This window comes from Micromonas pusilla (genome assembly GCF_000151265.4).
Source record: "Micromonas pusilla CCMP1545 genomic scaffold MICPUCscaffold_3, whole genome shotgun sequence".
Lineage (NCBI taxonomy): Eukaryota > Viridiplantae > Chlorophyta > Mamiellophyceae > Mamiellales > Mamiellaceae > Micromonas > Micromonas pusilla.
Genome location: NW_003315884.1, coordinates 1565399 through 1590205, shown reverse-complemented (window position 1 = coordinate 1590205; position 24807 = coordinate 1565399). Strand labels below are relative to the sequence as shown.

Here is a 24807-nt window from a genome sequence, read left to right as displayed (position 1 = left end):
ACGTTCTACCCGTCCCCGCGCACGAGCCCGGTGAGCGGCGCGGCGTCGCCGCTCGCGACCCCGAATCGGCCGGCGAGCCAGAACCAGATCGGGATCGGAAAAGGAAAGGGCAGCCTCGACCGCGTCTCGAGCCCGATCGACGCGAGCACGAGCGGACGCGGCGGCGTCCTCGACGGCACGGGAGCGAGCGCGTTCGAGGTGACCGGGTCCCGGGAGCCGTTCGGGATGGACGCGTACCTCGCGACGAAGCGTCGGCTGAAGAAGCTGTCGGAATTCGAGCCTCTTCACGCGCGCGAGTTCCGACGCGAGCACGCGATCATCCAGACGACGGACCCGAAGGTCCTGTGCGACCATTACTCGTACGAGACCGAGGGGTTGAACGCGCATCAAAAACGGCGCGCGCTCGCGTACGAGGCCACGAACGCGACGATCGAGGCCGAGCGCGTGAGCGTCATCCTCGAGGAGCGCGAGAAGATCGAGGAGCGTCGATCGCGCATGCGCGAGCGAATCAAAGAGGCGAGAGTCGCGAAACTCGCGGAGAACGCGACGCTGTACGCCACGCAGCTCGCGGAGTCGTCGTTCGTGCCCGCGCTGAAGGTGTTAGGGACCGCCCCGGAGCCGTCGGAGCCGGAAGTGAGGCCGCGCGCGGTGTGGGAGGAGGAGGAGGACGAGCGCGCCGAGTCGCTCGACGACGCGCGAGGGCTGACGTATCGTCCGCACGACACCTTTCGCTCGTACTTTGTCGATCACTCGCGGACGATCGTCGGCGTCGGCGAGGGCGAGATTCGCGGGGGACGCGGGAAGAGGGAGGCTGGGCTCGCGAGGGAGACGAAGGCGGAGGTCCGAGAGAGCCTCGCGGAGCTGGACGACTTTGACAATCGCATCGGGTACTTTCACGCCGTCGGGTTGAAGCAACGCATGAGGGAGCGCGGGTGGCACGACGGCTGGGTCGAGGGCGAGCGCGTGGGGTACCGCGGGCGCACGGAGGAGGAGATCCGCGCGGGGGTGAACGCGTATCAGTACGCGCACCGCGCGAGTTGAGCGAGAAGAAGTGAAGTTGTTTTAGGATGTTGTGATCGATGGCGCGTTACAAGCGCGCCGGTGTAAGACCGACGTGACCTCGCGTCGCGTGCGTGCTGTAATGAGAGTGCGTAAAGAGAGTCTAAAAGAATGGGCGCGAACGATCGGCTCTCCGATCAGTGCGCCTTCTCCGCCTTGCCGTTGACGTAGTAGTGCTGCCCGACCTTATCCAAGTTCGAGAACGTCGCCTTCCAGGCGCCGTAATAGGACAGCACCTTGTAGTTCAGCCCCCACTTCTTCGCGAACGGGACGAACCGCCGGCTCACCTCCGGCTGGCGAAACTGCGGCATGTCCGGGAACAGGTGATGAATGACCTGGCAGTTCAGATATCCCATCAACCAGTTCACGTACCCGCGCGACGGGTCGATGTCCACGGTGTGATCGACCGCGTAGTTCACCCAGCTCAGGTGCTTATCCGAGGGCACGACCGGGAGGTGCGTGTGGCTCGTGGAGAAGTGCGCGAAGAGGTACATGTACGCGATCCAGTTGCCGAAGGTGAACCACCAGTACGCGACGGGCCACGAGTACCCCGTCGCGAGTTTAATCACCGCGGTCCTGACGACGTGAGAGACGAGCATCCACGACGCCTCCTCGTAGTTCTTCTTTCGCAACACCTGCCGCGGGTGCAGGACGTAGATCCAGAACGCCTGGACGAGCAGCCCGGAGGTCACCGGGACGAACGTCCACGCCTGAAGCCGAGCCCACGCGCGGGAGAACCCCCTCGGCCGGTTGTCCTCCACGGCGGTGTTAAAAAACGCCACCGCGGGGGTCGTGTCCAGGTCCATGTCGTGCCTCACTTTCTGCGGCGTCGCGTGGTGCTTATTGTGCATCTGGTTCCACATCTCCCCGCTCGTGGACAGCCCGAACCCGCACGTCATCGCTTGGAGGCGCTTGTCGACGTAGACGGACCCCGTGAGCGAGTTGTGCCCGCCCTCGTGCTGGACCCAACCGCACCGAGCGCCGAAGAACGCGCCGTACACGACGGACGCGATGATCGGGTACCCGGCGTACATGAGGGCGGTGCCGAGGGCGAAGGTCGCGAGGAGCTCGAGTAACCGATACGCGACGTGCGTTATCGAGGGCTTAAAGAACCCGTCGCGTTCGAGCTCCGCGCGCCACCGCGCGAAATCCTCCAACATCGGCGCGTCCTCGCTCTCGCTGCGTTTGATCTCCGCGGGGCGCGACGGCAGCGCTCTGAGCATCTTCCACGCCTTAAGCGATCGCATGTGGAACTCCTTGAACGCCTCCGTGGCGTCCGCGCCCGTGTTCGCGAGCATGTAGAATATCACGCTGCCTCCCGGGTGTTTGAAGTTTGTGACGTCGTACTCGACGTCCTCCACGCGCACCCATCGCGTCTCGAACGTCGCCGCGAGCTCGTGCGGCTCGAGCGTTTTGAGATCGACGGGCGCGGTCGACGCGTCCTTGGCGTCGAGCGCCTCCGCGGAGGATTTGCTGCGCGTCAGCGGCGATCGCGGGGACGATCGGCCGTCCGTCTTCGGCGGGCACATCGTCGCGCGCGCGACTTAAACCGACGACGGACGGACGAACCTGCAACGGCGCTGACGTCGACGCTCGATCGCGTTCGCGCGCGCGCGACGCGAGCGCGTCGTCCCAAGCCGATCGCGCGCCGCGGCGCGAGGACGAAGACCGATCCGATCCGGGATCCGACGAGCTCGCGCCCGCGGGGGAGACGCCAGCGCGCGCGCGATCGTCGCAATGCGGCGACGCGCCGTCGGCGTCCTCCTCGGCTCTTTTCCCCTCCAGGTCCTGCGAGCCACCAGCTCGGATTCACTGCTCTCGCGCCGGCGCGGCCACCTCTAAAACCTCGGCGAGCCCAGTCTGCGAATACCAAACGCCGCGGCACCCCGACGCTCCGCCTCCGCGCCGTCCCCGGTCGACGCCCGCGCGGGACACCCCGACGCGCGGTATCGCGCGACGACGCCGCCCGCCTCCGCGTCTTCGCGACCGAACCCGCGCTCGAACGCGCGACGCGACCGCGCGACGCGACGCGACGGCGCGCGCGCGGCGTCGCTTCGTGATCGTCCCGCTCCCGTCGTCGTCCTCAGGTGCAGGTCCGTGAAACAGAACCCCGCCGTTTCCTCTTCCCGCGCGGCGCATTTCGTCGCGCGGCTCGACATGGCGTCCCCCGACCCGCCGCTCGCGACGCGTCCCATCGCGTGCCCGGAGCGTTCGGACACCGGGTTCGCGGACGCGAACCTCGACGTCGGGACCGCGATCCTCCTCGCGGTCGCGAGCGCCAACGGGCAGGCGCGCGCGAGCGATCGCGCGCGCCGTTTTCGTCGTCGCCCGTTTCGGGTCTCCGTCCCCCCGCGCCGACCGCGACCGTCGCCCCCCCCGCCCTGCGCGTCATCCCAGGTCGAAGCCGCGCGCTGCCGCGCCGTGTGCAAGAACTGGGCCTCGCACGTCGACGCGTGGCTGATGTCCGTCGGCCCGTCGCTCGACCTGTCCGCCGCCGGAGCCGGCGGCGGGGACCAGGACCAGGACCAGGACCCGGACCCGCGGCTCGTCGTCGCCAGCACGCTCGCCGCGACGCGCGAAGGCTGCCCGAAGCTGCGGCACCTCTCCGTGAAGGGCTGCCGCGGCGTGTCCGCCGACGCGATGGCCGCGGTCGCCGCCGGGTGCGCGAACCTGACGCACGCGGATCTCTCCGACTCGGACGTCGACGACGACGCGTTGCGAGCGTTCGTCGACGGCGGCGGCGCGGCGCGGCTGAAAGAGCTCGACGTCTCCGGCTGCGCGCGCGTCACCGCGGACGGGCTGCTCGCGCTGGCGCGCGCGTGCGGGTCGCTGAGCGTGTTCGTCGCGACGAGGTCGAACGGCGTGACCGGGGAGTGCCTTCGAGCGTTGATCGAGACCGCGGGCGAGACGCTGAGGGACGCGCGGTTCGACGAGAGCGTCTTGAGCGCGGGGGACGCGGAGGCGGTCGCGAAACGCTCCGGTGTTGGCCGTTTTTTCGTAGAAACGCACGACTTCGGCGGGGAAGAGCTCGCGATCGTTCAGGTGTGGAAGCCGGACGAGGAAGATGGCGCGTGCATGTGAGATAAGAGAAGAGGCGCGCGTCGCCGTCTCACGTCGTCGTCGACGTCTAATAAGGTTAATTCGATCAATCTACTGTATGTCTTTCGCGAGCGTCGCTCGTCGCGTCGCCGTCGTCGCGCCCGTCCCCTCTTCTCCCTCCCCGCTTGCCGAGCTCACGGGCGAAACGCTCGAGAACGACGCGTCGTCGCTGTCGCTATCGCTATCGTCATCGCTCGATATCGACATCGAAGGCGAGGACGACAGATCCGCGGCGACGCGCCGGCGCGCGGAGCCGCCGCCGCCGCCGCCGCCGCGGCGCGCGCGCGCGAGCTGCTCCGCCTTAGACGCGTTCCCGAGCTCGAGCGCGGCGAGGATCTCGTCCACGCGCGCAGCTTTCAGCGCGTCGGGGGAGACCGGCGCGTCGTCGCCGTCGACGCTCGTCGTCGCCGTCGCGTCTTCGTCGTCGTCGTCGTCGTCGTCGTCGTCGTCGTCGTCGTCCGACGCCGCCGCCCTCGTCGTCGTCAGCGCGCGCGGATCCCCGCGCTCGTCCTCGTCGTACCCGCCCCACTCAAGGACGCTTCTGGACAGCGCCGCCGCGATCGGGTCGGACGGGCGATACGGCGAGCTCACGTACAGACCCGCGGTGAGCCGCTCGTTCATTCGCCGCGTCACCGCGTCGTCCGTCGTCGCGACCGAGAGATCGTCGACGCGCGCGGTCATCGCGCCGAACGCCGCGGGCGTCGCCGGGTCCGCGGATATCGGCGATTCGCGCGTCGACGTCCCTCCTCCCCGCGGCTCGCCGCCGGCCGACCGCGCGGGCGTCCGCGCGACGACCGCGTCCGACGCGTCGGACGCGTCGCGAGACGACGACGACGCCGCGGCGTTCGACGCCGCCTCCGCCGTCGTCGCGCCGCCGGTCGCGTCGTACCTCGCCAAGTACGCGGACAGCGCGGCCGCGGCGGTCGTGTGGTGATAGGGGATCAACCCCGCGGACGCCATGACGCCGCGGTCGAGCCGCGCGCGGCTCGACGGCGCGACGACGGCGCGAGGCGCGAGCGTTTGTGACGGGTCGATCCCCCGCCCCGCGCCGCGGGCGGCTCGCTGCACGAAAAAAAGAAATTCATCGGTGTTGAAAGGGGACGCGATCAAACATTGAAACCGAGTGGTGGGTGAAAAACGTTTGCACATTGTGATGAGCCCCAAGGAGAGAGAAAAGGGCGCGGCGTCGAATCGGTTCGCCACTGAAGGGGCGCGCGGACGCGGTCGAGCGCGATGGCCGCGCTAAACAGCGCCATCGCCGCGCGCATGCACGGCAGCGGCGACAGCCGCAAGCGCAAGGACAAGGCGCCCAACTACCGCAAGGTTCTCTTCAGCAACGACGACATGGCGAACTTCGAGAACCTCCTCAGCGAGGTGGAGACGGTGGACAAATTCGTCAAGCTCAAGGCTCGGAAGGACGCGGAGGCGTCGTCGTCGATCTTCGGCGGCGCCTCGCCGTCCACGCCCGCGACCCCGGGATCGGGATCGCGCGCGGACGAAGCGGGCGGAGGATCGCCGTCCTCCTCCTCCTCTTCCTCCTCCTCCTCCTCCTCGTGTTCGTGGAAGTCGTGGACGATGCTGTGCGCGATGCTCCTCGTCGTCGTCGTCGCCGTCGCCGCGATCGCGCAGACGCAGATGGGCGGCGCCGGCGCCGCGTTCATCGTCCAGGAGAAGGGCACGACGCCGAGCCCCGCGTCCGCGAGCACGACGCCGAGCCCCGCGTCCGCGAGCGCGGTGAAGACGGGGGACGACCGCGAGGCGCGCCGCGAGGAGCTGCGAGCGGAGCTGCGCGCGGAGATGTTGGAGGAGAAGAGAGCGAAGGCGAAGGCGAAGGCGAAGAGAGCCGCCGCCGCCGCCGCCGCCGCCGCCGACGACGACGACGACTCGGACGAGTACGAAGGGGGGTACGAAGGGTACGAAGAGTACGAAGAGGAGAAGGAGATCGCGAAGAACGCGACGGCGGCGGCGAAGAAGAAGATGAAGATGATGAACAAGTTGAAGAAGCTGAGCGCGGGCGCGCTCGACGACCTCGAGGCGTCGTCCGTCGCCGCGAAGAAGAAGCTCCCCGCGGACGACGAGCCGACCTCCGCCGAGCGCGACGCGGAGGACGACCGAATGAAAGCCGCGGGGGAGACGGACGAGGAGAGAGCCGCGAGGCACGCGCGCGAGGACGACGAACGACGCGAGAGGCACGAGAGAGAGGACGCGGAGCGAAGGGCGCGGCACGAGGCGGAGGACCTGGCGCGCGCGACGACGGATGTGGCGGCGCGCGAGGAGTACGAGAAGGGCGTCGAGGCGCGGCGGAGGGAGGAGGAGGAGATGGGCGGCGGGGGGAAGGAGGAGAGGCGACGACCGGAGACGTCGAGGGACGCGTCGGCGCCGGCGCCGGCGCCGGCGCCGGCGCCGTCGGCGTCGGACGTCGGGATCTTCGACGAGAGAGAGTGGAACGCCCTCGAGGACGTCGCTGGGATGTCCGGCGGCGGCGGCGCGAAGAGCAAAAACGACGACGACGCGTCCGCGTCGCGACCGCCGTCGCGAGCGCCGGAGCGGCCGCGTCCGCCGGTCGAGGAACCGCCGCTGACTCCGGAGGAGAGGGACGGCGGTCGCCGCGACGACGACGCGTCCGAGCCGGGAGTCGAACGAGACCGCGAACGGAGCTCCGCCGCGATCGCGACGCGGACGCGGGAAGAAGACTCCCGCGGCGGAGACGGAGACTACCGGCTCGGAGACGGCGGAGAGGCGGCGTCCGGACCGCCGGAGGGAGCGACGACGATGAACGCGTTCGATGAGGTGCGTTCTATACACTGGTTCCCATACGACCCCGTCGGCGTGGTGAACGCCGTTCCTTAAGGACTTTTGCCGGCGTCTCTCTACGCCCACCCCTCGCTTTCAATCCCCGCCATCGACGCCTTTCAACGCCAACTGACGCCTTTGAACTCCACCCCGACATCGCTTTGTATAGAACGGCCCTGAGGAGCGCGAGTCGTTCGCGCGGTTCGAGGCGCCGCCGGAAGGATCAGGATTAAGATTTCCCGCGGAGCCCCCGCGCTCGGGTCCGGAGGAGCCGCCGCGGGACGCGACGACGCCGTCGGAGATGGCGTTCGAGAAGACGCGCGACGCGATGGACGCGCGCGAGGAGGTCGGGCTCGAGGCGCCGCGCGAGGAGGTCGGGCTCGAGGCGCCGCGCGAGGAGGTCGGGCTCGAGGCGCCGCGCGAGGAGGTCGGGCTCGAGGCGCCGCGCGACTCTCGCGCGGACGCGGACGGCGGGCCAGCGGGACCCCTCGGCGGTTTTTCCTCCTCCTCCGACGACGATCGCGCGGGGGTCTTCGATCGCGAGGAGGACTCGGCGGCGGTTGAGGACGTCGGCGGCGCGAGCGCGCGCGTGCGAGGGGACCGCGCGCCAGACTTTTAGCGTTCTGACTTTTCCGCGCGCGATGAAAAAAACGAAATTTTAGTAGTCGAGTACAGCTGAGTACGATACGTTTTTCCCCGCACGCGCAACGTGGTCAGGCGAGATGATGGATCGTTCAGGGCCATCGAAACGTTTCGAAGCCGTCGACTGGCCGTCGACGTGTCCTTCCGATAAGGTTCCTTCCGCGACCGCCGGCGCGGACGGGCACTCCCATCGCCGCGTCCCACGCACGCACGTCGATCGACTTCACTCGAAACGATGGCCGCGATCGTCAACACGCCTCTCGCGACCGCCGCCGGCGTCGCCGCGCCCGCGCGCGCCGCCGCGACGCGCAAGTCCGCGTTCGAGGGCGCGCGCGTCGCCGTCGCGCACAAATCCGCCACTCTCGGCAAGTCTTCTTCGCGCGCGCGGGTCGTCGCGGCCGCGTCCTCGGAGGAGCCCCCCGCCGGCGTGACCCGCCGCGATCTCGGCAAGGCGTCCCTCGCCGCCCTCGCCGCGCCCGCGATCGCGGCCATGCCCTCGGGCCCCGCGAGAGCGGAGGAGGTGAGCAAGTTCTGGGAGCAGGTGGACCTTCCGCTCGAGCCCGGGATCATCCTCCTGGACATCGCGTTCGAGGAGGGCGACCCGAACCACGGCTTCCTCCTCGGCACGAGGCAGACCATCTTAGAGACGTTCGACGGCGGTAAAACCTGGGACTTCAAGGCCATCACCGCGGCGTTCGACGAGGACGTCAACTACCGCTTCAACTCGATCACGTTCAAGGGCAAAGAGGGCTGGATCGTCGGAAAGCCCGCGATCCTGCTGCACACGATCGACGGCGGCGCCAACTGGGAGCGCATCGGCCTCTCCCCGCGCCTCCCCGGCGCGCCCGTCCTCATCACCGCGGTCAGCGACAACGGCGTCGCGGAGCTCGTGACGGACGAGGGCGCCATCTACCTCACCACGGACACCGCGAGGAACTGGAAGGCGGCGGTGGAGGAGACCATCTCCGCCACGCTCAACCGCACCGTGTCCTCGGGCGTGCAGGGCGCGTCCTACTACACCGGCACGCTGTCCACGATCGCGCGTAACCCCGACGGGGAGTACCTCGGGCTGTCTTCGCGAGGGAACTTTTACATGACGTGGACGCCGGGGCAGGCGTACTGGCAGCCGCACAACCGCTCGAGCGGACGACGGGTGCAGTCGATGGGGTGGAGGCCGGACGGGGGGATCTGGGAGCTCACCCGCGGCGGCGGGATCTACTTCTCGAACACCGCGTCCTTGCCTGAGGAGGACGACGACTTTTCCGAAGGTCGCATCGGAAGCCGGGGGTTTGGTCTGTTGGACCTGTCGTACACCCCGGACGGGAAGCAGTTTTGGATCGTCGGAGGGTCGGGGAGCGTGTTCGTGTCGAACGACGCGGGGAAAAGCTGGAAGCGCGATCGCGGGACGGACAACGTCGCCGCGAACTTGTACCGCGTGCGGTTTCAATCGAATAAGCAAGGGTTCGTCCTCGGGAACGACGGCATTCTCCTCAGGTTCACCGGCGCCAAGTGAGTCGAGGAAGGAGAGTGCTGCGATTGAAGGACGGACGGAACGGAGGAGGAAGCGAGGCGAAGCGGCGGGGAGCGAACGGGTCTCTCGAGGCGCCGGCGGCGAAGGCGGTCGACGCGCTCCAGAGATATTACTAACAGAACAAGAGCGTGTTATATCATTCGTTCGTTCTTCTATTCGCGTTCATATTACTTTTACCTCTCCTCGTCGCAAACCACGCGCGTTTCGTTCGTCGTTTGTCCCCTCTCGCTCTCTTATTCTCTCTCGTCTCCTCCTCCTCACTCGTCTATGAACCGCAAGCTCTGCATCCTCTTCATTCGCGCGGCGAGGTCGTCCTCGCTCCCCTCGCGCTTCAGCTTGTGAAACAACCGCCGGTGCGTGTCGTACAACTCCTTCAACGCGCTGATGTACTTTTGGTGGTACTCGTCTATCTGTTTCACGCTCGGTTCGGCCATCTTCGGGCACTTGATCGGATGCCCGACGACCACCTCGATGCTCTCGCGTTTCGGCATCACCCCCGCGCCGCTCCGAAATATCCGCCGCATGATCCCTCTCGAGAGCGACCTGCCGTAAAACGCCGGCGGCGTCACCCCTATGAGCTGCTTCGTCCACGTCTGAAACCGCCTGAGCGGCGACCCGTCCGGGTTATCCACCTGGTCGAAGATGTCGTTCTCCCCGAACGCGAACACCGGCACCAAGCTCGCGCCCGTCTTCATCGCGAGCTTCACGAATCCCTTCCTCCTCGCGAGCGTCAACACCGCCCATCCGGGCCGCGCGTCGAGCGCCTCCGCGGCGCCGCCGACGACGATCGCGACGGACGCGCCGGGCCTGCGCGTCAAGTTCGTCTCCACGCTCTCTTTCTTCACGCTGTTGATGCCCATCGCGAGCAAGATCTCGCGCGTGAACGGCAAGTAGAAATTCGACGCGAGCGTGAGCAAACGCAGGTCCAGCCCGGGAAACGCCTGCTCGAACCCGGTCGCGTTCGTCGCGAACGTTATCAGCGCGCCGACGCCGATGATCCCGTGCGGGTGGTACCCGAACAGGTAGTTTCCCTTCGGATCAAGATCCACGCTCTTGTGCAGACGCACGGGGAAGTAATCCGCCATCGTCGCCCAGAACGGAAGCCGCCGAAACCACGGCAGAAACCGCCCGCCGTTCATCGGCGTCTTCGCGTCCACCAGCGCGTACCACGACACGTACCCCACGAACGCTAACCGGACGTACGGGTGCGCGCACACCACGAAGTACACCGGGCAGATGATCAGCGCGCTCACGAGAAACGCGTAGATCATCACGACGATGCCGACTTGCGCCGCGTGCGAGTCGAACTTGGCGCTCGGGGAAAACGCGGGCGACGCGAGCACGGCGAAGTAGACGCCGATCGGGATGAACAGCAGGCCGAGAATCTGGTACCACGCGTACATCACCATCGTCCAGAACAGCAGCCCTGCGGTGAGCGCGCGTGGTTTGAACGAGTGAAGCGCGCGGTGAGCGGCGCGCGCGGGGAGTGATGAGACGCGGAGTGAGCGACGGGCGACGACGGTCCTGCCTCGGCGGGGAGAGAGACGAGACCGGGCTCGTCCGAAAAGATGCGGACGACGCCGCGCGTCGCGAGATCTCATCTCCCTCCTCGGGCGGATCGCTCGCTCGCTCCGACGCGACGGATCGGACGACGCGAGCGCGCGGCGATCGACGCGAGGACGCACCCGTGGCCTTGTGCGGGATCTTCTCCGGCTTCCGGTCCGGCTTCACGAACTTCGCGACCTCGTCCTCCGCGAGCGACGCGAGCGACGACGCGCTTCCGCTGTCGCACGTGCGGTACGCGAAGCCGCCGTCGATCACGTCCGAGGTGAAGCTGGGCGTGCGCGACATCGACCGCGGCTCCGGGGAGTCCGGGGGGGCCGTCGTCGTCGTCGTCGTCGTCGTCGCCGCCGCCGCCGCCGCCGCGTTCTTGCGGTTCGTCAGACCGGGCCGGGGCTTCGCGGCGCCGTCGGCGTCCGCCATCGTCGGCGCCTCCCGCGACGTCGCCGGCGCGCGCGACCCTGGAGTGACCCCGAAACGTCGTCCAGTTCGGAACGTGAGCCACTTCGCTTCCATACGATTTTTTTCGTACTCGTACTCTATGGCTTTTTTGTATGAATCAGTTAGCGCAACTGGTCTATCACTGTTTGCAAATCTGTTTTCGCCAAAAAGTTGAACTTTTTTCATCGGTTTCCAGAAAAAGAGATGGCTCACCTGACCGCGACCTGACGGCGACCTGACGGGACATAGACAAAATGCTCATATAAAAAAAGTTCAGGAAAAGTTTCGATTTTGACCCAGAAATCTGATGGCCACCCGATGAAAATTTTCGGTCAGCGAAAAGTTTCATCTTTTTGGCGAAAACAGATCTGCAAACAGTGATATCCGCCGTGGCGTGGGCGACGCGCGGAAGGTTTTCGTTGCCGACGCGACGCCCACTCTCCGACGCGGCACCCGCCGGGAAGATCTGGAGGTCCCTGGTTCGATCCCTGGCGTTTGGGCCCGACGACGACGACGACGACGACGACGCGCGCCGCGATGGCGTCCCGCGCGCGCGCGAGCGCGACGTCCGCGTCGACCGCGTTCGCGTCGACCGCGTCCGCGCGTCGCGCGCGCGGCGTCGCGTCGCGCGCGTCCACCGCGAGAATGCGGTCGGCGTCTCGCCGCCGCCGCGTTCATCATCACGATGGTCGCAACCTCGCCCCCGCGTCAAACGCGTCGTCCGCCGACCCCATCATGCTGTGGGATGACGACGAGAGGAAGTTCGCGCCGCACGAGGCGGCCACGAAAGAGTCCGACGCGTGCCTCCAAGGGCTGACGATCACCCCGAGGGAGGTGATCGAACGCATCAACGCGGCGAAGGGCAAGGGCGGAAGGCTCGACCTCGCGGGTCTCGGCCTCTCGGTCGTGCCCCCGGAGGTGTGGACGCTGCGCGACCTCGTGGACTTGCAACTGAGCAACAACAAGCTCACGGAGTTGCACGAGGACATCGGGTGCCTCGTCGAGCTCGAACGCCTGGGCGTCGCGGGGAACCGCCTGCGGACGTTCCCAGATTCGGTCGGGAAGATGCGGTGTCTCGAGAGCGTCTACGCGCACGGGAATCTGCTCTCCTCGCTCCCCGCGTCGCTCCTCGCCGACTGCACCGAGTTGCGGCACCTCATGCTCGGTGGGAACCGATTGACGTCGCTGCCGGATACGCTGGGCGAGTGCGCGCGCCTCGAGGAGCTGTCCGCGCCGGGGAACTTGCTCGCGTCGCTTCCGGAGTCCATCGGCTCCGCGACGATGCTCCGCGTCGTCGACCTCCACGGCAACTTCATCGCGTCGCTTCCGGAGTCGATCGGCGCCCTGCGCGGGTGCGAGGAGATCAGCGTCCAGGGGAACGCGCTCACGCGGCTGCCGGAGTCGATGTGCGACATGCGACGGCTGCGGACGCTGAACGCGGCGGAGAACGACCTAGAGGCGCTTCCGGAGAAGATTGGAAACGCCGCGATGTTGACGACGTTGACGCTCTACGGGAACCCTCGCCTCTCCGCGCTCCCGCTGTCGCTCGCGAAGAACGTGAGCCTAAAGCAGGTGTGGGCGGAGGGCTGCGGGCTCGACGGCGAACCGCTCAAGGAGCTGATCGAGGCGATGGAGGCCCCCGGCGGAGGGCGGAAGAACGGGCCGGCGAGACTCGGCGTTGACGTCGACGCGATCGCCGCGGCGGGGATGCGGACGCGTCAGTCTCGGGCGAACGGCGGCGGCATCGCGTGCGATCACGCGCACGTGGTCGTCTCCGAGGTGATTAATCCTGGACCCGGAGAAGGGCAGCGGCGGGGGTACTGGAAGCGCGTGCGGTGGAGCGAGGATCGACTCGCGCCCGTGCTCGTCGTCGCGTTCGGGTCCGCGCCCGGAGTGCCCAACTGGGGCGGGCTCTTGAAAAAATTGAAGACGGATCTCGCGACGCGCGGGGAGAACAACGTCGGCGGCGCGGGCGCGAAAGCCGCCGCCGCGGTCGCGCACGCGAACGCCGGATTCGACGTTCTGTATGTCGCGGACACGTCGCGGTCGTGGTACGGCGGCGGCGTCGACGCGGCCGGGTTCAGAGGCGACGCCGAGCGCGAGTGGCGCGACGCGCTCTCGAGCGTCGCGGGGGAATACGCGCGCGTGATACACCTCGGGGACAGCATGGGCGCGAGCGCGGCGCTGCTCTTCTCCGACGTCGCGGACGCCGCGATCGCGTTCTGCCCGCAGGTGGACCTCGTGTCCGCGTCGATACGCCCCGGGCGGTCCGCGGCGTGGATGCGACGGCACAAGGCGTCGTTGACGCGAGCCGTGTCGAGGGCGACGCGCGAGAGAGGCGCGAGCGTGCGGATTCACAGCGGGACGTGGGAGCACGACCTCGCGCAGGCGCGCATGGTGCCGGACGCGATCGGCGAGGACGACGCCGGGGGCGGCGGGTCCGTGGAGGTTGTGAAACATTTAGTGGACAGCCACCGACTCGCGCTCGCGTTGGAGGAGGCGGAGGAGCTCTTGCCCATCGTTCGCGACGAGCTGCGGACGCAGATGTTCGCCGCGGGGGTGGGGGCGGATCGCGGGGGCGGCGGGGCTGAGGAGGATGGCGTCAGCGGCGTGGACGCGATCGCGATGAAGAGCTTCAAACCCGCTTAGATAGCTCCGCGCGGTTGCGACGCGTTCTGTCACGGCACCAAACGAAACTCGAGTCGCGCCTCTCGAAATCTCGATCCCGGGTTTCGGCCCCGCCCTAGAGTTCGATTTCATGAGCTGGGCTGGTACGCCGTCGTCTTCCACTCGCCCTGGCGCCTCGCGTCGGACGTCGACCTCGCGCGCGCGCGGGGAACGAACGCGCGGTAAGCGGCGACGCGTCGAATTCGTGGGCGCGCGTGCCTCGCAGACGCGCTCGAGGGACGCGGACGCGTTGTTAGTCGCGAAGGTTGAAGATATTCTCAAGATATTCTCGTCGCGATTTAGGATCCGCGAACGATGAGCGCGGTCCTCGCCGTCGTGGACATCAGCTTCGCGCTTCACACCCTGTGCGTCGGGATCAAAAGCAGAATCGACGCGGCGAAAGCGCTGCCGCAGACGGCCAACCGATGTTCGCGTCTCGTGGACCAGATCGACGGCATGATCGACGGCTGCAACGTCGAAGACAAGCGCACGCGCGTGATTCTGGACAACATCAAGAAAGCCATGGAGGAGCTCGACGCGCTGCTCGTGAAGATCAACAAAAAGATCGGCGACGTCGAGGCCAACTCGAGCGGGTGCTGCGTCTGCCTGAGGCTCGCGAGCAAAGGCAAGGACGCGCTCGCGGCGGAGGACGAGCTCGAGCGGACGGAGAGCGAACTTCGAGCGCACGTCGACGCCCTCGTGAACGCTTCGCTGATTCACAAGCACGCGTCGCGGACGTCCAACAAGCTCTCGCAAGCGGACGCGCGGCGGTTCTGGGACGAATACTTTGGCGAGGAGAGGGAGGTGTCCGTGGAAAACCTCGCGGAGGCGCTGCGTCACGAGTGTGCAGTCGCCGGCGCGGGCGTGGACGCGGAGACGTGCGCCGCCGTCTGCCGACACTGCTTCGGCGCGGGCGGGGGATCCGTCACCGTGCTCTCCTTCGGCGACGTCTTCAACCTCGCGTCGATACAGGACACAATGAAGTCGCTCGCGAAGCGCGCGAAGGCGGCGCAGCGGCTGTTCACCATCCAGGTGTACGACTACGCGACGAAGCGGCCGGATGAAAACGTCGACGCCGGGTTCATGATGTGCCGCGCGACGGACTCGCTGAAGGTGCTGCGCGCGCTCGTGTGCGGCCACGCGCTGTCTTTAGGCGACGAGGAAAGCACGGACGACGACGAGTTCGAGTTCGAGGGCGACGAGATCGACGAGGGAGCGACGCGATCGGACGCGGCCCCCCCCGCCGCGAGGGCGAAGGGGAAAAAGCCCGCGGTGACCGCGGATCAGCTCGAAGCGATTCCGCCGGAGTTTCACTTCCTCGCGCGCGGGGAGTTCACGTTCTTCCTGGACGAGTGCAAAACGCGCGTGCTCAGAAAGCAAGAGAAGGATCTCGCCGGGGCGGAGTACCTCGACCGCGTGGTCCTCGTGCGCGATGCGGATCTTCCCGAGTCGATGCGACCGGTGAAGAAAGCGAAGAGCGGAAGACGGTCGACGAACGCGTCCGCGGACGCGCCCGGGTCGGACGCGGGCGACACCGCGTTCGAGACACACTCGCAGGGAACCGCGCCGTCGGAGAAGGACGAGGAAGACACGAACGTGAACGCGGACGACGTCGCGGAGTTTATCATGCGTAAATCCGCCGAGGCGGCGATGGAGGCGCAGTGCACCGACGTCGTCACCGCGATTCGCGTCCCCGCCGTGCTCCAAGGGCTACGAGCCGCGGCGCTGAAAGCTGGCGTTCCCGAGGAAGCCGTCACGTTCGTCGTCGAGATCGACCAGCTTCGCGCCGCGGCGGAGGCTATCGCTCCGACGTCCGCGGGCGCGCTCTCGATGCCGAGACTGCGGCTCGTGAAGGCGTCAGCCTCGAACGTCATCGAGCGCTTCATGTCGCCGTCGTCGAGGTTCGAGCTTCCGATAAAATCAGACGTTCGAAAGGAAACTTACGACACCGTCGCGAAAGTCGCGGCGGAGGCTGAGGCGGAAGATCCAAAGCCAGGGTTGGATCAGGCGATGCTAGAGGCCTTCGTCGTGCCGTTTAACGACGTCGTCGCCGCGCTGGCTCCCGCGCTCGCGATTCTGCGCTCGAAATCGGAGCGCGTGAACAAGGTCGTGAAGGCGACGAACGGGAAACAACACAAAGTCGTCGTCCTCGGCGGCGGCTTCGCGGGCTCGCTGGTGTCGTACAACCTCGACAACGACCCCGAGAAACGATTCCACGTCACGCTCGTGGACCCGAAGCACTACTTCGAAGACGTTACCGCGCAGCCGATGTTACTCTGCGACCCGGGCGCCGACGCCGCCGACGCCGACGGACGTTTCAAGAAATCCACCGTCCCGTACGGCAAGGTTCTGAAACACGGCAAGCACGTCACCGGGCTGGTCGCGTCCGTGTCCACGACGCACGTGGAGGTTGGCCCCGAGCGGTTCGTGCTCCCGTTCGACTCGCTCGTGATCGCCACGGGGTCGTCGTACAGCAGCGACATCAAAGTCGTAAACCCGAGCGCGGAGTACAGATACCGGCAGCTCAGCGCGGAACGTGCCGTGATGGCGCAGTGCGACGTCGTGCTCGTGATCGGGGGCGGTCTCGTCGGCGTGGAGATCGCCGGGAACGTCGCGGAGACCATCATGGCGGGGAAGGAAGGGAAGAAGGTCATTCTCATTCAAGCCGGTCCCTACCTGTTGCCGCGGGTGAAGAACGCGCACGATAAGGTTCTCGCGTACCTCACGTCCTTGGGCGTGGACGTCCGTCTCAACGAGCGCGTCGTCGACTTCGACGACATGTCGCGCCTGTACACGACGAACAAAGGCAACGTCATCGTCGCCGGGAAGGTGTACAGATGCACCGGGGCGAAACCGAACACGGATTTCTTGAAGGATCCCAACACGCACGCCTCCATCTCGAACGCGGTGAACGACCGGGGGTTCGTGAACGTCGACAAGCACTGTCGTCTCGTCGGATGCGATAACGTGTACGCCGGCGGCGATATCTTGTGCGACGAGATGTTCAGTCGCACGGGAGAGCACGTGGTGACGGGGGAGAGGCTTCCGGAGCGCATCGGCATCGCCGCCGAGCTCCACGCGTTGATCATCTCCAATAACATCAAACGGACCCTCGAAGGAGAGACGCGGCTCGCGGGTTGCGACCCGAGCAAAGACGTGTTCGGGCAGTACTGCATGATAAGCCTCGGGAAGACGAAGGGCTTGGTCGTCATGAACGGCGAGCTGGATAAGATATTCGAAGGGATGGGGTTCGCGTCCGGCGCGGACAACGCGGAGCTCATGAGAGACGGGTGCGGTCTCTCCGCGGCGACGCCCGGGTTCAAAGATTTAGTGACGGGCTTGATCACGGCGGGGTTGACCACGGACGAAGGGCACGCGGGGCTTTCGGGCTTCTCCGAGGGGAACGGGATGTACGACGACCCTCTGAAGGTTGCCCCCGACGCGGGAGGAGGGAACGGCGACGCCCCGGCTCCGTGAACGACGAGACGACGATGACTAGCTAGCCTAAGTCGCGTAAGTTATTCCGCCGCCGCCGCGCCGCCGCGCGTCGCTCGCTCGCTACCTCTACCCCTACCCCTACCCCCCAAGAGCCAAGAGCTCGTCCGTCACGAGCCGCTTCCGAAGCCTCAGCGCGGCGGCGTACGCCTCCGTCTTCTGCGGATCCTCCGACGCGGCGAGCAGCTCTCGCGCCAGCGTCCTCCCGTCCGCCGCGTGCGGCGACGGCGCCGCGTCCGCGTCCGCGCCCATCGGCAGCGCGGCTCTTCGGTCCGCGCCGCCCTCGCGCGCGAACCGCGCGCGGCGTTCGTCCGTCTCCCTGACGCTCTCCGCGGCCGCGGTAACGCGCTCGATCCTCGCGAGCGCGTCCGCCGTGGACGCGATCTGCGCGTCGAGATCTCTCGAGACGACGCGCGCGAGGTCGAGGCGGTGGGCGAGATGCTTCGCGACCTCGGCCTGCGCCGTCGTGGGGACGAACGGCGCGGCGTCCGGGTCCGTCCCCGCGCTCGCGCACGCGCGCTCGTGCGCGTCGAGCCAGGATCTGGCGGGGGCGGCGCGGAGGAGGAGGGAGGGGAGGGGAGGGGCGTTCGGTGATGATTTCATTTCTCGCCGATGAAGCTCAGGGCGGACGAAAGCGGGCACCTTCGATCGACGAGGGAGGTCGCGGTCGCGCGCGTCGGGCGCTCGCGCGACGCCGCGGCGCGACGCGAACGCGAACGCACCGTAACGTCCTCTCCACGAACTCGATGTCCTCCGACGCCATCCCCGAGAGACCTCCCGCGCGTCTCCGCCCCGCGCGGGCGGCGCTGACGCGCGTCGTGGGAGCGAGTCCCCCTCGCGTGTTTCGGGCCGGTCGTCGCGTATCGCGCGTCGCGATCTCCCAGCCAGGCGCCGATAAGATCGCCGATATTTCGAGGGCGCCAGGCGGGGGCACAAGGCGACGCGCGGAGGGGATGGCGTCCGCGTCCGGGGACTGGGGCATGGCCCGCCCGTCGACGCGCGGGCCCGTGATCAAAGTCAAGGAGAAAGACTCGCGCGGCGACGCGGAGCTCGGCCGCGGCGTCGACGACCGGGCGAGATCTTCTTCCGATCTCTCCTCCGCGGCCGACGCCGTCGCCACCGCGTCCGCGTCGTCGTCCGTCGCGACGGTCTCCCCCGACGCCGCCGCGTTCTCGTGCAAGAAGTGCGCGCGCGGGTCCTCGTGCTGGCCCGTGCACGTCGTCACGCAGAGCCTCGCGAAGATGCGCGACGACTCCAAGCGCGGTCGCGCGGCGTCCGCGCGCCGCGGTGGCGCGTCGTCGTCGTCGTCGTCGTCGTCGTCGTCGTCGTCGTCGTCGTCGTCGTCGTCGTCGCGCGCGATCGATCCCGAGGCGCCGTGGGCCGCCATCGACGGCCTCCGCGCGGACGGCCATCGCCCGACGTTCAAGACGTACACCGCGCTCATCACCTGCGTCGGCGAGCTCGGCACCCCGCGCGACGCGGAGGTCGTCCTCGACCGCATGCGCGACGCGGGCGAGTCCCCGGACGCTCGCGCGTTCAACGCCGTCGCGCACGCGTGGTGCGCCGCGGACGACCCGCGATCGGCGGAACGCGTCGTCGAGCGCATGCTCGGCGAGGGCGTGCGACCGAACGACGCGACGTACCCGGAGATCGTCCACGCGTACGCCAAGGCGGGCGCGACGAGCCGCGTCGAGGCGGTCATCTCGCGCATCGAGAGCGACGCGGGAGAGCTCGCGCTCGGCGAGAAGGTGTACCACGCCTTCGTGCGAGGTTGCTGCGACGGCGGGAGACCGGAGGACGCCGAGCGCGTCATCGAGCGGTGGCGGTACGAACAGTTCGACATGGAGCGCGTCGCGGATAAGAAGGGAGCGATATGCAAGCCCGTCGCGGCGTCGTACGGGATGATCATCGATCACTACGCGCGCGACGGACGCATGGGCGACGCGCGGCGGCTGCTCAATCAGATGCAGTGGGACAACGTGGCGCCGTCGATCGACGTCTTCAACATGCTGTTGCGAGGCTACCTCGCGATCGGGAACGTCGGCGCCGCGCAGGACGTGTTTCGGGAGCTCGAAGGCGGCGGGACGTGGGACATGGAGAGCCTCGGGATCGAGCCCGACGTCGTGAGCTACACGAGTCTCCTCGACCACTGGGCCGCCGTCGGCGACGCGGAGCTCGCGGAGAAGGTGCTCTCGAAGATGATCGCGAAGGGGGTAACGCCTGATCTTCGGACGTTTGGGGCGCTCGTGAAAGCGCACGCGCGCGCGGGCGACCCGGAGAGCGCGGAGGATGTTTTGAGAAGGATGCGCGAGTTCGACGCGCCGGCGGAGAAGAGAAGAGGCGGCGGCGGCCGCGGCGGCGGCGCGGGGGGCAAAAAGAAGGCGCCGCCCGCGAACGCGAACGCGAAGACGGCGGCGGCGGCTCGAAAGAAGCTGAAACCGAACGTGGTGCTGTACAGCACCGTCGTCAGCGCGTACGCCTCGCGCGGCGAAATGCGCGAGGCGAAACGCGTCATCGCTCAGATGCCCGCCGACGGCGTGAAACCGAACGACCGCACGTACGGGCACTTAGTCTGGGGGTACGGCTCCCTCGGCGACGTCGCCGGGATCACCGCGAGCGCGCGCGCGATGGCGGAGGACGGCGTGAGCCTCCGCGCGGGCGGGCCGGGGCGATCCGCGCTCGTGCGCGCGTGCCGAGAGTGTGGGCTGCCCGCGTCGCACGTGGATCGAATGGTCGACGCGCTGACGCCGACGCGGAAGAAGAACGGCAACGGCGGGGGGGGATGGCGCAGGAAAGGCGACGGCGGCGGCGGCGGCGGCGGAGAGAAGCGGGCCGGCGGCGGGACGCGCGCGACGAAGGGGAAGCCGGGACCGGCGGCCCCGACCGCGTCGACGCTGCGCGTCGCCGGCGGATCCCGCGGCGTGGGGCGCGTCCGCGTCGGGGGGAGGCCGCGCGCGGGGTCGGGGGCGAGGTCGGTCGCCGCGAGGAGAGCGTACGGCGGCGGCGGCGTCGCGGGACTCGCGGCGGTCGCCGCTCGCGTCTTCGCGTTCTTTTAGACGGAGACCGAAATCGAGTCGCGTCGTCGCGTCGTCGCGTCGTCTTCAAAGTAAATTATGTCTCAACAAATCAAAAGATATCTCAAACGAGCGATCGACTCTTCGAGCGTCCCGCCGCGTCTCGCCGCGCGCGTCACAGCTCCGCGGCGACGGCGTCGATGAACTGCTCCGTGGTGAGCCCCCCCGCGCCGCACAAATCGCGCGTCCCTCGGCCCTCGCGGAACAGCTTGTGAATCACCGCCCTGAGCTTCGCGGTGTACGGGTGCACGGCGTCCGCGCCGCCGTGGACGTCCGCGGCGTGGTTCATCGCGCCGATGAGCCCTTCGACCATCCCGAGCGGGTTCAAGCTCGTCTCCTCGCCTCGCAAGCGCGCTTCGTCCATGTCCGTGACGGTGCCGTGCGACGCCTCAAACTCTTTGATCAGCGTCCCGTCCGCGTCGACGCCGACGAGGTTCGAGGTTATGAACCCGGGGGACATGTGCACCTGCGCGAGCTCGTCGGTCAGGACGTCGCCGTCGTAGTTGTGCGCGGCCATGCCGAACCCGCCGTCGGTCCAGACCACGAGCTTCATCGTCGCCGCGTCGGAGAGAAGGTGCACGAGCTCCGCGTTGTCGCCGATGATTTTTTTCGCGCGAAACTTCTCCTTGAACTCGTCGTCGAACACGCGCTTCATCGTCTCCCAGAACGGCTCCTGCCACTTGAACACCGTCTTCTTCGTGACGACGTACGGCACGATGCCGGCGTCGAGGCACCTGCCGAAGAAGATCCGCGCGAGGTGGTTCACGTTATCCAACGGATTATGGTACGTCACGACGGCGTTCAAGTCGTCGACGACGGCGCGGTCGTCGACGACGATCGCGTCGCCGCCGCCCTCGGGGACGAACGTCGTCTTCAGCTGCCCTTTACCGACGATCTTGTACCCGGCGGAGTACTCCCCGCCGACGGCGTGACGCTCGAAGAACACCGGCTTCTTGTACCCGAGCTCGACGCCGTCGATGTGAATCGTGTCTCGCGAGATCGTGATGCCGTTCCAGCCGCGACGCATCGCGCCGTTCGGGGAACCCCAGGCTTTCTTGAGACCGAGGCGCTTGACCTGGTCCGCGGTCGGCGTGATCGTGGGCTCTTTGAAGATCGCCTTGAGCCTCGCGCCCGCGGTGATGACGTCGCGCAGGACCTGGTCCTCGGTGTCGTCCCTGTTCTTCGCGCGAAGGTCGAAAAACTCCCAACGCGAGGTGTCCACGTGCGGAGAGACCCACTTGTCTAAGATGAGCTGCATCGTGTATCGCGTCATCTCCTCGCCGGCGACGTACACCATCGGCGCGGCGGAAATCTTCGCGCTCCCGGCGAGGCCGCGGGCGAAAAAGCCGTTGGACGCGTCGCCGCCGCGCGCGCGCGGGGCGGCGCAGTTGAGCAGACGCCCGCCGTTCGCGAGGAGTCGGCGAAGACCGCTCATCTCTCGCGGCGGCGGTGTTTGGCGATCGGAGTCGTCTCGGGGGAGGGGCGAGAAGATCGGAGGCGCCTCGGGCGTCGTCGTGACGCGTGAATCACGCGACGTGGCTTCGAGATCCGCTCGCGGCGCGCGCGATCGCGTGTGGCGATCGCGCCGCTTCGGGATCGTGCCCTTTCGTTTTTTCGACGCGTCGCTTCGAAACGGAAGTTAACACTCGAATCTCACGCGGTGCTCAGTGTCCGCCGCGCCGCGCGTCGCGCCGTCGTCGACGCGCGCACGCCGCCGCGCGCGCGCGATGACCCTCCGCGGATGCCTGCGCGGCGCGCTGAAGTTCACGAACGCGCTGCTGCTCGTCCTCGGCGTGTTCGCGGCGCTCTTCGCGCTCCATCTTCTTCTCACGTTTCAGAAGGAGCGCGGCAGCGACGGAGGAGGGGGAGGATCTGGCGCGGGGCCGCCGCCGTCGGCCGCGGCGCCGCCGTCGCCGCCCGGGAGCGAGGTCACCGCGGACGAGCCGTGGTGCGCGCGCGCTCGCGCGCTCTCGCTCGCGTCCGCCGCGATCGCGCGCCGCGGAGCCCCGCGCGCCGCGACGACGTCGCCGCGACGATTTTCGCAACGACAGCTCGCGGCAGCTCTTCTTTTTTCTCACAGCGCGCCGCGCCGACCGCTCCCCCGCCGTCCCGCAGGTTCCTCTACGCCTTCGGCGGCGTCGGCGTGTACATCGTCCTCACCGCCGCGCTCGGGTTATGCGGCGCGGGCACGCGGTCGTGCGCGTGCTGTCTGAAACCCTACGCGTGCATGGTCGTCGCGCTTCTGCTCGCGCAAGCCGTCGTCGTCGCGGCGGCGTTCCTCGCGAGAGGAGACTTTCGAACGCTGCCGAAGGCGCGTTCTACACACTGGTTCCCATACGACCGCGTTGGCGTGGTGAACGCCGTTTCTTAAGGACTTTTGCCGGCGTTTCTCTCCGCCCACCCCACGGTTTCAATCCCCGACCTCGACGCCTTTCAACGCCAACTGACGCCTTTGAACTCCACCCCGACGTCGCTTTGTATCGAACGCCGCCGAAGGACATCACCGGGAACGAAGAGCGCGCGTGGAACCTCGTTCACGACCGGCTGCAGGTCGTGGAGTGCTTCTCCGTCGCGGTGTTCGCGATACAGGTACTGTCCGTTTCGCTCGCGCTGGGGTTGAGTCGCGCGAAGGCGCGCGCGCCGCGGCGGCGGCGGCGGCGGCGGCGGCGGCGAGCGTTCTCCGACGACGACGACGACGACGACGACGACGACGATCACGCGGAGGAGGACTCGTTCTCGTCGGACGAGGACGACGCGCCGCGGCGGCGAAGGCGCGGCGATAGGCACCCGGGACGCGGGCTGCGACGCCCCCTGCTGGACGAGTCGCCGAGGGCGGCGGGTGGGTCCGCGACGAGGACGCCGAGGTCGAGCGCGTCGGACGGCGGCGGCGGCGGCGGCGGGTCGGGGCGGAGCGAACGCCGCGACCCGTGGAGCGTTCGCATGCGCGAGAAGTACGGCGTGGACACGAGTGCGCTGACGTACGACCCGGAAAGAGCGGCGGCGGCGGATGAGGATGAGGAGGAGGACGGAGGCGAAGACGCGGACGACGGCGGCGAGGGGGAGAAGACGCGAGAAGACCGGGCCGAGCGGCGGCGGTGCGTCGTGACGTGATGCGTGAAGAAATAGATTGCGCGGCCACTTTTTTGGTTTCATCGACGCGAACGAGAGCGACGCGTCGATCGCTCCGAGAACGCGGGCGGGGATAGAAAAGCCACGACGCGGGCGGGAAAAAGCAACGACGACGACGATCTCGTCGTCGCACACCGACGCGCGCGCGCCGCCTCGCTCGCTCCACGCGTGCACCCACCCATGTCTCAGGACGCGAACCCGAAGCAACACAACGGCCACGGTCACATCCAGCCCGTGCGCGGGCAGGCGGTGCAAGGCGTCGCCGCGCCGGACGCCGAAGAGGTGATGGCGCGCGTCGACGTCCCCGACGACGGCGGCACCGCGCTGCGGGGCTACGACGTCGTGAGCTACGAGACCGGCGCGCCCGTGAAGGGGGACTCCGCGCACGAGGTCTTCACCGAGAACGTTCGTTGGGGACGCGTGCGGTACGTCTTCTCCAGCGCGGAGAACGCGGCGAAGTTCAAGGCTGGGCACCTGCACGACTACGCGCCCGCGTACGGCGGCTTCTGCGCGACGGGTGCGTTCTCGGGATACTGTAGTCTTTCGCGCCTCAGCGAACGCGACGAGGGACGCCCAACTCTGCGCGATTTTTTAATCTTATTTTTTTCCCCTGCCCGAAACCAAACACCCCGACCCGCCCTCGCAGGCGTCTCCCACGGCGAGCTCTGGCACGCGGACCCGACGATCTTCAAGATCTTCAACGACAAGCTCTACATCTTCTGCTGCCCCGCCGCGAAAGCGCACTTCGATAACTCCACGGAGCCGTCCATCGCGGCCGCGACGAAGACCTGGAACGCGTGGACGAAGACCCCCGTCGACTTCGCGAACAAGGCGCGTTCCCTCTCGCGCCGGTCCCCACACGACCGCGTTCGCGCGGTGCGCGCCGTTCCTTGAGGACTTTTCCCGGCGTGTCTCTCCGCTCATCCCTCGCTTTCAATCCCCGACCGCGACGCCTTTCAACTCCATCTGACGCCTTTCAACTCCACCCCGACGTCGCCTCGCGCGCGACGACCCTCAGTCGGCGAGGACGTGCGCGAAGGACTGCAAGGCGTGCGAGTGCGTCAAGGCGCCCGCGGCGTGAGGACGACGAGCGCGAGGAGGAGAGTGGACGGTGTGGAGGAGAGGAAACGGAGGACGCGATCGAGTGCGCGCGACGCGCGAGAGAGTTAGAGAACGAACCCAACGGTTGTCATACGACGTCTTACCCGACCAGCCAGACTGCTCTATCTGTGAGACTGGATGAAAAACTTCCCGCTGCAGCGCGAACCGTTGGACCGCGTCCGGTTCCGATCGTCTCATCACATCCATCGCGCGCGT

At 67.8% G+C, this 24807-nt stretch overlaps 12 protein-coding genes across 12 annotated transcripts; 8 read left to right on the top strand and 4 right to left on the bottom strand.

The window, feature by feature from the left end:
• Positions 1-1196: 1196 nt before the first annotated feature.
• On the bottom strand, positions 1197-2766 carry MICPUCDRAFT_32578 (uncharacterized protein; the record flags this gene model as incomplete). Its single annotated transcript, XM_003056946.1, has 1 exon — positions 1197-2766. The coding sequence occupies exon 1, from the start codon at positions 2586-2588 to the stop codon at positions 1197-1199; it is 1392 nt and encodes a 463-aa protein (XP_003056992.1). The 5' UTR covers positions 2589-2766.
• Positions 2767-3216: 450 nt separating this feature from the next.
• Positions 3217-5092, top strand: MICPUCDRAFT_38971 (uncharacterized protein; the record flags this gene model as incomplete). Its single annotated transcript, XM_003057424.1, has 2 exons — positions 3217-4136; positions 4231-5092. 2 exons carry the CDS (start codon positions 3217-3219, stop codon positions 5090-5092), a joined length of 1782 nt encoding a protein of 593 aa, XP_003057470.1.
• A 299-nt stretch (positions 5093-5391) lies between these two features.
• On the top strand, positions 5392-7008 carry MICPUCDRAFT_56665 (uncharacterized protein; the record flags this gene model as incomplete). Its single annotated transcript, XM_003057423.1, has 1 exon — positions 5392-7008. One exon carries the CDS (start codon positions 5392-5394, stop codon positions 7006-7008), a length of 1617 nt encoding a protein of 538 aa, XP_003057469.1.
• A 244-nt stretch (positions 7009-7252) lies between these two features.
• MICPUCDRAFT_56664 (uncharacterized protein) lies at positions 7253-7570 on the top strand (the record flags this gene model as incomplete). The annotated part of the gene is made up of 1 exon (XM_003057422.1): positions 7253-7570. The coding sequence occupies one exon, from the start codon at positions 7253-7255 to the stop codon at positions 7568-7570; it is 318 nt and encodes a 105-aa protein (XP_003057468.1).
• A 513-nt stretch (positions 7571-8083) lies between these two features.
• Positions 8084-9106, top strand: MICPUCDRAFT_32576 (uncharacterized protein; the record flags this gene model as incomplete). The annotated part of the gene is made up of 1 exon (XM_003057421.1): positions 8084-9106. One exon carries the CDS (start codon positions 8084-8086, stop codon positions 9104-9106), a length of 1023 nt encoding a protein of 340 aa, XP_003057467.1.
• A 159-nt stretch (positions 9107-9265) lies between these two features.
• On the bottom strand, positions 9266-11107 carry MICPUCDRAFT_46839 (uncharacterized protein; the record flags this gene model as incomplete). The annotated part of the gene is made up of 2 exons (XM_003056945.1): positions 9266-10550; positions 10810-11107. 2 exons carry the CDS (start codon positions 11105-11107, stop codon positions 9382-9384), a joined length of 1467 nt encoding a protein of 488 aa, XP_003056991.1. The 3' UTR covers positions 9266-9381.
• A 732-nt stretch (positions 11108-11839) lies between these two features.
• Positions 11840-12601, top strand: MICPUCDRAFT_32570 (uncharacterized protein; the record flags this gene model as incomplete). Its single annotated transcript, XM_003057420.1, has 1 exon — positions 11840-12601. A coding segment is annotated over exon 1 (741 nt), but the record flags the coding sequence as incomplete, so codon positions are not given.
• Positions 12602-14107: 1506 nt separating this feature from the next.
• On the top strand, positions 14108-17269 carry MICPUCDRAFT_56660 (uncharacterized protein; the record flags this gene model as incomplete). Its single annotated transcript, XM_003057419.1, has 1 exon — positions 14108-17269. One exon carries the CDS (start codon positions 14108-14110, stop codon positions 17267-17269), a length of 3162 nt encoding a protein of 1053 aa, XP_003057465.1.
• Positions 17270-17368: 99 nt separating this feature from the next.
• On the bottom strand, positions 17369-17890 carry MICPUCDRAFT_56659 (uncharacterized protein; the record flags this gene model as incomplete). The annotated part of the gene is made up of 1 exon (XM_003056944.1): positions 17369-17890. The coding sequence occupies one exon, from the start codon at positions 17888-17890 to the stop codon at positions 17369-17371; it is 522 nt and encodes a 173-aa protein (XP_003056990.1).
• Positions 17891-18243: 353 nt separating this feature from the next.
• On the top strand, positions 18244-20427 carry MICPUCDRAFT_32565 (uncharacterized protein). Its single transcript, XM_003057418.1, has one exon. The coding sequence runs from the start codon at positions 18268-18270 to the stop codon at positions 20341-20343; it is 2076 nt and encodes a 691-aa protein (XP_003057464.1). The 5' UTR covers positions 18244-18267; the 3' UTR covers positions 20344-20427.
• A 49-nt stretch (positions 20428-20476) lies between these two features.
• Positions 20477-21658, bottom strand: MICPUCDRAFT_15406 (uncharacterized protein; the record flags this gene model as incomplete). The annotated part of the gene is made up of 1 exon (XM_003056943.1): positions 20477-21658. One exon carries the CDS (start codon positions 21656-21658, stop codon positions 20477-20479), a length of 1182 nt encoding a protein of 393 aa, XP_003056989.1.
• A 1759-nt stretch (positions 21659-23417) lies between these two features.
• Positions 23418-24384, top strand: MICPUCDRAFT_32560 (uncharacterized protein; the record flags this gene model as incomplete). Its single annotated transcript, XM_003057417.1, has 2 exons — positions 23418-24007; positions 24137-24384. The coding sequence occupies exons 1-2, from the start codon at positions 23671-23673 to the stop codon at positions 24382-24384; spliced, it is 585 nt and encodes a 194-aa protein (XP_003057463.1). The 5' UTR covers positions 23418-23670.
• Between the last annotated feature and the right edge of the window lie 423 nt (positions 24385-24807).

What these genes read in the sequence shown, in the direction of transcription:
- MICPUCDRAFT_32565 (XM_003057418.1), top strand. Translation starts at nt 18,268, where the DNA reads ATGGCCCGCCCGTCGACGCGCGGGCCCGTGATCAAAGTCAAGGAGAAA.